The sequence below is a fragment of the Leguminivora glycinivorella genome, chromosome 14, assembly GCF_023078275.1.
Source record: "Leguminivora glycinivorella isolate SPB_JAAS2020 chromosome 14, LegGlyc_1.1, whole genome shotgun sequence".
NCBI classification, from domain to species: Eukaryota; Metazoa; Arthropoda; class Insecta; order Lepidoptera; family Tortricidae; genus Leguminivora; species Leguminivora glycinivorella.
The window spans coordinates 15,900,834-15,915,259 of NC_062984.1; the positions used below are offsets into that span (position 1 = coordinate 15,900,834).

The window sequence follows — 14,426 nt, forward strand, 5'->3', positions numbered from 1 at the left end:
TTTTATAGACTGAGTGACCGAACTGTAGATATTATTGAATGTGCTATAGGATTATTGAACAATGTCCGTTTAAAAAATCTAGTTGTGTTGTTTAGTGATAATTGTCGTGCCTTATTAATTTATTGATTTTAGAGTTGTTAAAAAGGAGATTACATAGTCGGTAAGGACAACTTCATTCTTACATTTAACGCTAATTAACGCCTAATTATATTAGGTATTAACGATCGCTTGGTTGCACAAATTTATACCAAATAAAAATTAGATCAATCAACAGAATAAATACGATGTTGGTTTCTATTGTTTCAGATTAGTTTAGTTGACTTATTAAGTTGAAATGGAGGGCTTATATAAAATTAATTTGGTACCATGCGATCTGAGTACAGAAGAGACAATACTGCAAATAGCAGACACCCTTGACAATCTGAATGGGATAGTCGAAGATGTGTTCGCGCGTCTGAATCTCAGAATAGAACAGAATAAAGAAAAAGCGCTGAAGCTATCACAGAGAGTAGAATCATCAAAAGCTAAGGTTGAGAAGTTGACCGGCATTCAGACTGCGATCAAAGTGTTCTCGAGCGCTAAGTATCCTGCATCGATCACACATGAACACTACCAATCTATATTTGACTTGAACGGATACAAGCATAAGCCTCAAAAGGTTACTCTGAGCAAAAAGTCTCAGGGGATGGCCAATGAGAAACAGGCACAGGTAAGCATTTTAAATTAAGGATCGAAAACAATTTCATTCAATAATTTGCTAAAGATGCTATTATTCAAAAGTAATTAGTTAGGTAACTGGTAATTATCCGGTCGATCATGCTACTATTTAATTTTACAAACGAGATATTCCTTATACCTACTGCAATCAGAAACAATAACGACATATTTCTTTCAGGAAAGGCTACACTTCTTCCACGTCAAAGTGGGCAAGCCCAAAAACCCTGTACCGAAACCGGATTTCGATTTGAAAACCGTAGTAGATACGTTATCTACCGTGGGCGAGTTACTCGTCTTCAACACAGATGAGAGTCCTTACCTCGGTGGTAAAACCAAGGCACCGGTATACGTGCCTAGTGTTGCCAGTGCCGAAAACAGGAGTCTGTTGGAAGAAGCGCCCTCCTCTATCATGAAAAGAGAGCATTTGAAAAGAGAAATCGATGAATACATGTACGCGCCTGGAATGGGGATGGTAAGTTGAATAATTTGACTCAATTAGTGATTCGTTTAGCAAAATATTGAAGACACCGTAAATATATTTACGAGATCGTAAGATGTAACTCAGAATTGAGAGATCTATTTCAGTCAATAGACGCATAATCACGGACGGCTAAGGATCTTTTAGACTTTCTAATACGATTTTTTTCATACAGCTCTTTTTCCACAGGTTCCCGAACTGGAGATGCCTACCGATCTCCCAGACCTTCCGGGCATAGCCGGCGATGTCCAATTCTCCATAGCCCAAGACGGCTCCATAGCGCCTTCCGCCGTCACCTCCCCTGTGGCGCCCGTTAAAGAAATAATAGATCCCGGTCTGCCAGATATAGCTGACTTACCGGACGTGAAGGATTTGCCTGACATAAAGGATCTGCCGGATGTGAAGGATCTGCCTGACGTGGATCTGCCGGATGTGCCAGTGGCTAATGTGCCGGCGGTCGAGTTGGGTGCGAGGGACCTGCCGCCTCCGCCGCCGCCGCCTCCACCTCCGCCGCCGCCGATGGAGCCGCCGACACCGAAGGAAGCCCCCAGCAAAAGGTTAGTTTCTTTTTATGTAGTGTTGAACTTGTAGCACCTTGCAATTGGAAGAACTGTTCTGTATCTCGTAAGTTTACGTCAAAGCTTTAGCCTAAATAGGCAATGGACCTATTTAAAGCATAATGCATTACCACTTTCAGGTCCACACCCCCCATTTTCAATACGAGATTAATAATTTAGCGCATTATTGGCAGTAAATATGTTAACAGTCGTCCAGGTAAATTCACCAAGGTATATCCCCAATTTGAATTAATATAATGGTGACAAAATTTGTACCTCATTTCGTCTTATTATACACGACGGTTGTCATTATTATGTATAACACCTCCTCCATGCTTCAATAGGTAAGAAGTAGGGATGTACCGACTAGTCGGGAAAGCCTATGTCCGGCCACATTTGTAGTCGGCGATTAGTCGGCGACTAGTCGGTAAAAAAGGCCGATAGAAAAACAGTACAAACATAAATGAACAGCTGATATTGTTGTATTATGAACCTATTTGTTTTGTTATTAGTAAAAAGAACAACTGCGGTAATCACAGAAAGAAATGTCCTACCAAGGACTATCGGTTTCATAGGCAGGATTCCTCAATATTCTCATTGACCTTTGACTTATAATGAAAAGCGCCAAAAAAGGTAACAACCAATGTAATTCAAACATTTTGATAAATGACTCGAAAATTATGTTCCGACTAATCGGCCACCCAAGCGCCGGCCATTTATTCTCCCAGAAAAAGTTTATAAACCCATAAAAATAGCGTTGGAACAGAACACAGAATTTCCAAGTTTTATGAAAAGATTGCACTTGCTAGGTCTCTCCATTCACTGGCACTTAAAGGCGCTAATAAAAAAGTTTCTATTACTTTATATTTGTCTCAAAAGCGCCGTACGCAAGTCATAGAGTCGCTGTGTTTTGAATTATTCGTTAGCACGACAGGTATATTTACTTAACCTAAAATTTGTCTCTTCAGTGAGAATGGGTACCTACTTGTAGTGACTATTAGTTTCTTACACACGCAGTATTCGTTACGTAGATACATATCGCTGTAGGAAACGTAGTTGAAAGATAGTTGACGAATGTCTTTTCAATAAAGATTACCCCCCCATTATTCATAAACGTCCACTAAAGTTATCAAGCCGATAAAGTTTGTTTGTCCCTTTCTGACGTATCGGTATGATAGAAAGGCAAAACTTCTCATTTTATTCTCAAAAGCTCAGCTTCCTTCTTCGATAAAATTGCCGCGCAATCGCTCTCTCCTATAAAAAGTATATAAAAAATGGACCGGACAAAGCTTGAAATTTACGATACGGCGGCAATACCAAGACAAGCAATAACGTAGGCTTCTAGGAATGTCAACGAGAGCTTAAATCAATCCCCGACTGGGTCGACACCCTTAAATCCATCACCTGTTTCCAAAGCATTTTGTACTTGGCGCCAGTGGCCAGTGTAATTTGACACGCTGATCCGTAGCTTTTGTGTTCGTAGCTCATTCCTACTGGTACTGGTATTGGATTTGTTGATAAGCTTTCGCCTTTCCGAGCAGGAGTGTTATTCATACGTCTATTAGGCACATCGCCTCAGGAGTCTCACAGCTAGTAGGTGAATTTAACACTGAAAACTCTAACGCTAAAGTGTGAAGTGACCGAAAAATTTTAAAAGTGTGAAAGAAAAGCAACGTTTATTCGTAAAAAGCCATAACGCGGTAAGCTCGTTAGATAGAACGCAAACGAGGGCTTATCTTACATCCAGAGTTAGATAGAACATATCCATTTGTCATTTGTGCTCGTTTATAAATATTGACTGCATTCGAATCACATTTTCTACTTAGGTCGTAGAAGATCGCCAAAAATGGTGGTCGAACCAAGCGTGCAGGCAGCCTATGCGACCTACGGCACGCGTATGATGCGAAATCATTGCGTTGGTCACCAAGGAGAACTAACGAGAATGTTCCTTCGAATTTATATGAATTGCCTTATCCCTCCTGTTGGAATCTTAGATTGTATATTCTTATTTATACTGGTTTGCGCTGACCAATGCTTAGCTTTTACTGTCAACTGATTTAAGCCGCACTTAGTACGATTTATACCTCGTTTACCCTGATTAATATGCCGGGACCGCCAGCCGTAACTCTCCTGCTTCAAGGAAACTACAGCACGACCAATTAGGATTCCGGAGTCGTCTATACGTTGTTTACTTGTTTACTGGAATGTTTTGTATTTGAGGCAGGTTTTCAGATTACTGGATAATTCAGGAAATGGGTGGTTCTTACATTTTCAACAAACGCCGACACGTTTTATGCTAGCCCTAAAGACGGCTGCACAGTCGACAGCGGTCGTGTGTTATAACTGTTAATTGGACTAGTATTGTTCATATTTAGAGGAACTAATTAGGCTATCAAGGAGATTTTAACTCACTTAACACTGACATGAAGCTTAAAAAGTCTACAGCGCAGTAGTACCTAAAGTTTGTAGTTGCCGATGACAAAACGAGTTTTCGAAAGTTATTTTATAGTCTCGAAAGGTATTCCCTGCGGCGTCATGAACTATTCGAAATGATTACATTACTTACTTTCCAAGCTATTCGACTGTGGAACTCTCTCCCTGTTGAGTTAAGACGTTCTCAATCTATTGCCTCTTTTAAATCAAACCTTAAAAAATACTATCTTTCCCTTCCTTAGATTTTATGAATGACACTGTTGTTTGTTTCTTTATGAATATAAACCTTTTGTATTTATGTGTGTATGTTTATGTATGTTTATGGTTATACTTATTTATGTATGTCTATTTGAATGAGTGTTTTGTGTTGTTTGGTTGTATTTAAATTCTACTTCTCATATTTCTTAGAGCCACCTACCATATATATTATATTCTGATTATATTAACTCCAGTACCCAAAGGTTGTCTGGAAGAGATCGCTCTTAAGCGACAAGACCGCCTGTTGTTACCTCTGTTTAATTTGTTTTGTTTCTTGTGTATTACTTGTAAACTATGTGAGGTGTGCAATAAAGAGTATTGTATTGTACATTGTGTTTGCGGCGCGTCCTTTATTTTATAACCACGCATTCCTTTTCATTAGCTTAATTAAGAGAACTGAGAGTTGTGTTGGTCTCATAGTGTTTGATGTGTTAAATTTTGTCATAGAGTCAATTACTTACCTATTTTTTCGCCCATCCCTCATAAAGAATACACAAAACATCACACATTTTTAAACTCATCGCTACCTATTGACTACCACGACAATGAACTTAAGAAGGATCACTTATTACTAGTATTCCACGGTATACAACACTTTAGAGATCCGTGCGTTCATAGGCTACCCTCATAACTCTGAGGGACGTAACATATGCAAATTTATGCAAATGCATCTCCGAAAGTAAAAAGAAAATCCGAATGGTCAAATCGGTACAAAATCTCCATTTCTCCGTAACTAATTGTAAGTCAATCCACAAGAATGTTTGGCCAGAATAACTTGCCACGAGTCAGCTGAACCAATAGGACCATAACAAAAAACCTGACACATATGGCGACTTGTTGTTCACAAAAAATCAGGTAGGGTCCGATAACATTTAAAGGTCAACTTGTAGACATAAATAAGACTTTCTTTTTGTTTGCAAAGATAACATACCAAGTAGTGAGTGATGCGTTTACAATGTATCTTATCATATCAACTCGCATGATAATTCTGACCTTTATAGTAATTTCTAGAAAAAAAGTTTTTTTATTTCTGGAATCCAGGCAGTCGAGGCCCGAGGGTGGTATAATTCATATTATGTGACTGAATGAATAGAAATCGGGCAGCTCAGGTTTAAAAAAAAATCCATATGACATTTGCACCCTCTTTCACCTGCGCTTTCGGAGACTTGTACATTTTATTTTTATTTGGCCCATTATGGGTTAGTAGGTACAGGTACAGGTACTTGTAACGAAACCGTTTCAAGAGGCAGTCAAGCAACACTTTGTTTTCACGGCTGCTTCTAGTTAACCGAGTACGGGGAAGCCGGGGGTTTGTAAACATATACTCCACTTTGCAAACAGGGCCTCTTAACGCTCATTCTTTCGCTCTGTAGGTACGCTGAAACGGGCTAGTAGGATTTGCTTCAATTTGAGCTCTTTTGTCTTGGTTATATTTCTGATTTGTTAAGTAGCATTTTCTATTTTATTACTGAAAATACTGGAATAAATATTACAGATTTAACAGAAATCCGCCTAGTCCCACAAAAAGCTCTATAGGGCTTGTATTGTGTGCTTCGAATCATCGGCAATATCGGGATGTAGTCCCATTATAATTAAGTACCTATGCGATAAAATTCGTCAAATGATTTTATAACCTACATACTTACATTTAAATCGTTATCGTTACTATTAGTCTATTAGCTATGTTTGAAACATTTCTTTCTCGTAAGCTTTTGCATTTAGGCGAAACCATCTGTAAGATTCCACTATTCGTCACTATAAACACAGAACTGGCTCAGCAACGCACCATCAAGCCTTGCACTCCCTGTGGTGGTCTATCGGCAACTGCCGCCTCCCACTCCTCAGGTCCTGACGTCTGCGCTTGAGACAGGTTTTAGGAACATCAATACACTACATCCCTTCCTTGTTATTTTGATTTATTTAATTAGTTAATAGAGTGTGGCTAATGAAATATTGCCCCAACTTTTGGCGGGAAATTCAAAAAATCTAGGGCTGGTCACACTTGGTATTGTAGGAGATATAGTTTTGATACTAGAAAATATTTTTGTTTTCTGTGCACACTTATATTGAAAATCAATAGAAATTGCTAATATATGTACAGAAATTTGACAAAATCTGTTAGCATTTGACGTATTAACCTAGAAGTTTTACGATGGTTATTGGCATTTAAATATTAATAATTAACGTGTATTACAAGTAGTAATGGGGAATGGATGAAAAAATTAAAAGTGCCTGTTAGTATGTCTCACCACAGTTTAAATTAGACTACTATGCCAAATTTCAACTCCAACTTACAACATTTGCATTTGCTTGTTTGCTCACAGGCAAGACAGAGGCCGAAATAGGTAAAACTCCTAAGTTACAATAAAAAAAATACTCATATGAATATTTACATATTTAACTAACCATGACTCATTCGCTATAGTCGAAATCGGACTCTAAATATTCTAAACTCTAATTTTTATTTTATTAATGCTTTCCAGAGCTTCGAGTTTCTCCTTGTCTTTACACTCTTTTCCTGTTTATGAGATTTAAGTTTTATTATATTCACATACTTAATCAAAGTTATAGGCAAATGTTAGAACTAGTACTTAAAGTATCAAAATATTAATAGAGCACCAACCTACTATGTATATTGTTTACGACTTGTAAACATTGCAGTTTTTCATTATATGCCGCTTCACGTCGACTTCGCTCTTGGTTGTAATTATTTATTAGCTTAAACAGCAAATTGCGGACCTCGCTTGGTATCGTCATTGTTATAATATTTAAGATTTACCCTTAATAACCCGCGAACAATTTGAATAAGTGACATAAATTGACAGCAGACTTTTAGCCTTTTTTTTTAAACCATAGACAATTGGTGATACCACAAGGAAATATCTGTCAACAATATTTGGCTAGCCAGACTCTATTAATTATCATTTAATTTAAATAATAGGTCAATTTAGTTTTAATTCAAATACTTGCCATGCTGTGCCGTGTATCTTTTTTTTTTTTTTTTTTTTTTTTTTAATGTACTACGTTTCTTCTAATTGTCTGCCCACTTTCGTCATTCCTAACTTGAACATCTCCTTCTTTACCACTTAGTACTGTATGTGAAGTAGTGTTATAATTAGGGATTAATTTTCTATCTTTAGTCATATGTTTAGGACATTCCGGTCTGAGGGTTGACTCAGAGCGGACGCTGCACCACCACCTGCAGTGTATACTCAAACATACTTGTGTGTTCTATTAACTACAATTCCTAGATGTCAGTCTCACTCCTTCTTCTTTAAATCTGTTACCTTTTTTAATTCAGACTGTTTTGAAAACTAGATTAGTACATTATTATTATTTTTTTTTTGAAATATTTATATACATATAATGAGTGTTTTTTTTTCTTTCTTCAATAGCATACAATATAATTGTACAATGCAAGCATCGCACATTTCTCGCGTCAGCATTAAAATGAATATAATTATGACTTGATTAGAATTGCTTTGCATTGCTTGATTGCATTTGCATGCATTTAGTTATGTTTTATTGCAAATAAATAATGATTGATTGATTGTTTGATTGCTGTATTTGCGATTACGCTATACATCGATTTATGCATTAGTTTACGTTTATACGTGCTCCTAGCTAGTGCCCCTAGCTAGTACTCAATATACCTTGGTTATCAATAAATTTATAAGTGTATCAAAAATCAGTGTTTCTATCAAGACTACAATCAACCATCAAGAATCATATCATCTAAGGTGTACGGCTCGTACAATAATATTTCACTAATTTCATACCTTTTCATGATTTACATTTTTTTTTTTAATAGGTCGCTATTGTCAGGCGTCTAATGTATATTAGGTAATTATTGATGATAACTGATTGTATCGGCCCTATACTTCATTATATGCACCTATTATTGCTAGTAACTAGTAAATAGTACATATAAGTATTTAGTTATAGAACCTAATATATCTGGAGCCTCGTCTGCCAACAAACCATACTCTGGTTTGGCAGAAGATAAATTTAGTTGTAAGTTTAGTTTTTGAATAAACATTTATTTCATTTTATTTCATTTTTCATTTCATCTAATGCAATTCATAATACTTACGGAAATTATAATGTTTAGTTAGATCTACTCATAAATTTAATTATAAATTGCAGTGCATAGTTATTAAAACTTTTACTGTCTCCTGTTTTTTTTCTGGATAGAAAGGGCTCGTGATTCATTTCATTGTAATACATAGAGATACTATATAGAATATGCATTAAAATCCGATTCAGGGTCACGTATCCACTTTATTGATTTTATTGACACATTTTATTGATTTTGTTTCATCATGATCAGCTTTCTCTCCCGTAGATACTTTGTACCACACAAAGTAATCAACGATTAATTTTCTAAAATAGATAGCTGTTCATATACTATTTAAGATGTGCTTATCTAATTGACCCAATTATACTAACATCCGATTTATATCTACACAGTATGTATATATTTTAGATAACACTTTTCTTTTAAAGTATTTTATCAACATTTTTTTTTTTTTTATTATTATTATCTCTTTATTTATCTTAAGATCTTAACTCTTAGGCTAGGCTATTTTATAATATGATTAAGTATTAAAGAAATTACAAAGCCACTTTTTTTTTTGAACCAATGTTTTATTTAAACCAACAAGTCGATTTTGTAAAAGCACATGTCACATATTGTTTTAAACATAATTATGTTTAGCTGATTCAATAAAATATATTTTAACAAGTTTGACCTTGTTGTTTGGTTCGTACAAATTCGACTTGTATCATCAATATTGTGATTTATTCCCTTTACTAAAATACTATTGTTTCAAACAGATAAACACGCAACAAGACGAGTTTGTTAGATTCACAAGGCAAATTTCTCTCAGTTGTACCCTTAACTTCACATCCATCAATCAATCCATTTATATATAGAATCATGTTCCCTAACCTCTAAATAATGTGCATTGTAGGTAGTTAGGTACCTAGATAATTGACGTGAAGCATTGAAATCTGTGATTATTTAACATTTTACAATCACTACAGACAAAGCTGATTCAGCCGCTGATTGTTGTCCTTTTGTTCATTTTCTTGACCAGACGAAATAAGGTCACTAGTGAGATTTATTTTATAAATTTACGAACTTAGGTTACTAGTTCGCTTGGAAAATCTTTAATATGTATTCGCGAAAGAGGGACCACATTTCAATATCCTCCCGTGAAATCACGCAAACAAGTTCAGCATTTTTATTTCATATTTTTTTCAATATTAGTTAAGTAAGTAAGTAAGTAAACACTTTATTGTACAGGAAAAGAATACAGCACATAATATTTAAAATAAAAAGTTTCAGTACAAAGGCGAACTTATCCCTTTAAGGGATCTCTTCCAGTTAACCTTTGAGCATTTGAGAGAGAGTGAGTTAGTTCAATAGAGGCTCACAGATCCATTAGTTTATTTGTTTTAACTGGACACCTGACTTATATGAGATTCACCTACATGAATCACTGCAGTATGTACCTATTACCCTAACTGATAACGAGTACCTTCAGTACCAATCGGGACCAGGACCTTCAGGATATTTTTGTAATGATTTTCAACTGACGTAGATTGTCTTTGAAAATCTATCATAGATCAACTTAAATAGGCATGTCTTTCTCTTGAGGTCACCCATACCTAACAAAGCCTTGTTGACTGTAAGCAGAGTTTTCGCGTTGTTGAAATGTATCAAGCGTTCGCTTAGTTTTATTCAATTCAACTGCACCACTACGTGTTTTTTTTTTATATACAATGCAATGTCAAACCAATGCACTGTCTTTATTTAATTATTTTTTTCACTTTTTTCACTCTGATTGACGTTAGCGGCATCTAGGTATATAAAGAGTGCTCTTTTCCAGCGCTCCCACCGAACTCCTACTGATGTAGGATCACCTTCGCTGTCAAATGCCTCCAACGACAATTAAGAAGCCATACTGGATTTTCTTGGGGCAACCTGTACCTACCCAATCAATTTAATGATTCTAACTAACACAAGTCATATTCTATTGAAAATATTTCAACTTTTGCTATCTCAAAGTACTCAGTCATTGTACTTGAGTGTTTTACTGGGGTAGTTGTCTCAGACTCTCAGGCACTGGAGGCCTTGGTATTTTTTTCTTTCATATGTGTAATTTATTTCGGTTTCAATTTAATGATATTTATTGACCGACGTCAATCAACTATTATGACAATCGAAGGCTCAGATAGTATTTATCATCTGATCTAAGCGACATTTAAGCGCACGTTCAACCAGTATAACCGTAATTTACTTCGTGTTTAGGTTATTATCATTAAGCTCATATTTGCAACAATTCAATGTTCAGTTTTTTTTTATTGCTATTTAACTATGTTTATAACAATTTAATGACCAGATAAATATATCTGCTTTAACCAAGGTAGGTAAGTAGATATGTTTTTTTCATTTATTTTACATGACAATTAAATGTCCAGATTCAGTAATCTGCTGGTTCCACATATATCTATATTTATCCTCGTAAGGCTAAAGTCATGTCAATTTAATGACCAGATAAATATATCTGCTTTAACCAAGGTAAGTATGTTTTTTTTTTCATTTATTTTACATGACAATTAAATGTTCAGATTCGGTAATCTGCTGGTTCCACATATATCTATATTTATCCTCGTAAGGCTATAGTCATGTCAATTTAATGACCAGATAAATATATCTGCTTTAACCAAGGTAAATATGTTTTTTTTTCATTTATTTTACATGACAATTAAATGTCCAGATTCAGTAATCTGCTGGTTCCACATATATCTATATTTATCCTCGTAAGGCTTAAAGTCATGTCAATTTAATGACCAGATACATTTTATCTGCTTTGAATGAGCCGTGCACACTGTACAGGTCAGGTCATTGTTATTCTGTTACCAGTAGGTTTTTCTTTTTTTTTCCATGACAATTTAATGTCCAGATTCGGTAATCTGCTGTATTAACTAGCTTAACCCTTAATTTGGCAGAGACTCTGGTGACATAAATTTTCCGATTTTACTTAATATATTGAATAACAGGTGTTTTTAAAGCGTCCGAAAAATATTTAAAAAAATCTAGATTTATTAGTTTTGGAAAAAAAATATGTCCGCCACAGCGGACTCTGCCAAATATTGGGATGAATTAATATGTCCGCTGAGGCGGACACTGCCAAACATACGGTCATTTAAAATAAACAAGTATTTCTTAACATATATTTATTTTAAAAATTAACAAATATAATAATTTTGTATGAAAATCAAACTGACACATATTTATAGTCAAATATCATTATTTTAACTTTTTTCCGACTTTTTGGCCAGGTTACACAGGCCGTGATCACGACAGACTGATGTGACAGTGATGTCCCAGCAAAATGTCGTCGAAGATGTAAACAACACAAAACTACCCGAAATTAATTATATCAATGTTCGGGGCACACAAAGAAATTATAAATTTTGATCTACCCGGTTTTCTTTAATGTTTATTGCCCCTCGCGCGACATGTGACATTCACAATATCCGCGCACTACGTATACCTAAAAGTGCCAAAATTTTAACTGCTTGGTTCAGCACCACACGCTGTTGGATTAAATAAAAAATCTACGCATAAAAGCAGGCCACCAAAACAAGAAAATCAAAATAATAAACAAAACAATATAATAATTTGTTACAACACGTGTCACCGCAACATTGGCATAGTCCGCCACGGCGGACAAATCGTATTTAGTATATATTTGGCACTGTCCGGTGCGGCGGACAACTTGTTTAGATGATGATTATGAGTATTAGAAATTGAGAAATAAATTGAAAACATAACCACTTGCAACTATTATGTAATATATTTTATTATTTATGCAACAGAAATACCCTGTTCTTACAAAAACCAAAAGAAAAACGCATAAATATTTTGCTAAAAACAGTTGACTTCTGATGCGGTGCCATCTTGACGAGTAACTGTCAAACGAGTGTTGACAGTGGTCAAATAGTATTTTTATACAAAGCATGTATCATAAAAGAGTCTCTTTCCATATGTTAAATTAAATAAAATTCTACCTAAAAAGCGAAATATATTTTTTTTATCACCTGTCCGTCCCACCGGACTTTGCCAAATTAAGGGTTAATAGCCAGAATTTCTGTTATCCAATTCACACACATGACAATTAAATGTCCAGATTCTGTAATCTGCTGTTTATAATATAACGCAATGCGTAGTGTGGTAGGTGTACGATTTTGCTCAATGATAGTTAAAACTCGCTGATCCGTACCTTATTAAATGTTATACCAGCTTATCTTGCATGTTTATTACTTAAACATGTAAGTAATGTAAACATTGCATCGTCTACATTACGTTCAAAAAAGGATGTGCCCACCTACCATTTGTTTACAAAGTTGCATAACCCCACGTCATTAGATTACGCATTAACAAAGTCAGGATTAACTAAATTGTTTTGTTGGAATGCCAGTTCAACATCTTTGTTTATTTGTTATAACAAGCAAACTTAAAGTAGGTTGGTATTATCAACATTTTATCATTCAAGTAAATACCTTATTTAGGTGAATAGCTTAACCATTCATAAATTTAGCAACACCACATAATTTTGTGTATTAAACCAACCAACAGGTAGATGGTAACTTCACTAATTACGAATAAATATCATTTCTTTTGGTTGGACGGAAATTATTGTAATGATTCCGGGCTGTGATTTATGTATGTATGGTCCTTAATGTAATTTAAAAATGTATTACCATATTTAGACAAATCAAACTACGAATACTAATATAATAATTTTAATTTTAATATACCATATAATAATTATGTACCTAAATCAATTGTGACGTGTAATATGTAACAATATTAGAAATGAGTATGAGTATGAGTAAGTTAATTTTATAAACCCACTACACATAAACTCAAATAACATTTTGGTACCTAAAAACATTTTGCAATCTAGGTAGGTAACCAAACCGTTTACTAGGTAGGTAGGAGTCACACACCAACACCTGTATAGGCATGACAATCTAGGAAGGCTGGCCACGTTGACAATTACCTCAAACGTTTTATTAATTGCATCGTTCGGTTACCTGCTTAAGGTTTATATTCGCACGGTTGAAAGGAATAACATTTCATTTATTTTTATTTGGTTTTGACTTAATTCTTGAAAAACTGCCGTTATAATCATTTCGCTTTGTAGTATTTAATGAACACTTTCATTTAGCTCCATCACGTTTCCGAAACTACTAAGAATGCCAGTAATTTAAAACGGCAGGTAACCAAACCTGTTTACAAAAAGATAACGGTGCATCATGGCGCATTATTACTCGATTTTATAGGTTATGTTACTTATGTTTCTATCCCATCCTCGTCGCCACATGTAAGATTCCACTATTCGTCACTATAAACACAGAACTGGCTCAGCAACGCACCATCAAGCCTTGCACTCCGTGTGGTGGTCTATCGGCAACTGCCGCCTCCCACTCCTCAGGTCCTGACGTCTGCGCTTGAGACAGGTTTTAGGAACATCAATACACTACACCATCACGCCTGGAAACCTTTATTCCTTTTTAATGAATTACTCCATTAATTTATATTCAACTCATTATTATAACGCCTGCGCAATCTTCATTAAATTAACCAATTAGCAGCCCCATTACACCTCATTAACCAACAATTTAGTAATTTGCCCATTTTCTGTGTAACAGCCATTTGATTTTCATTTCTCCACGATACGTAGAACCTCTCATAGGTTCTCGGTAACGCGAGCCCACTATTATTCTAACATAACCTATAATTATTGCCGTCGTATTTTCCTAGTGCCAAAGATCGTTTGAACCTTCTTGAAAGCGTTTATCGTGTCATCGGACACGGAAGCAGCCTCGTAATACGATAATTTATTCCGATTATAATAACTAAAGTACCTGTATAGTGTATAACCTAAGTACCTTTACGTGCCTAT

General features: G+C 35.3%; 1 protein-coding gene across 2 annotated transcripts in view; it reads left to right on the forward strand.

Moving 5' to 3' along the window:
* Positions 1 to 14,426, forward strand: part of LOC125233245 (WASH complex subunit 1-like) — a 66,343-nt gene that overhangs the window by 4,084 nt on the left and 47,833 nt on the right. The window contains exons 1-4 of one of the 2 annotated variants that reach the window (XM_048139182.1): positions 28 to 160; positions 307 to 709; positions 896 to 1,189; positions 1,385 to 1,752. In XM_048139182.1, the coding sequence (XP_047995139.1) occupies positions 335 to 709; positions 896 to 1,189; positions 1,385 to 1,752 (1,037 nt within the window). In that variant the 5' untranslated portion in view covers positions 28 to 160; positions 307 to 334. Of the gene's footprint in view, positions 1 to 27; positions 161 to 306; positions 710 to 895; positions 1,190 to 1,384; positions 1,753 to 14,426 lie in introns of those variants that run through there. The other variant, XM_048139183.1, reaches the window with a different exon arrangement.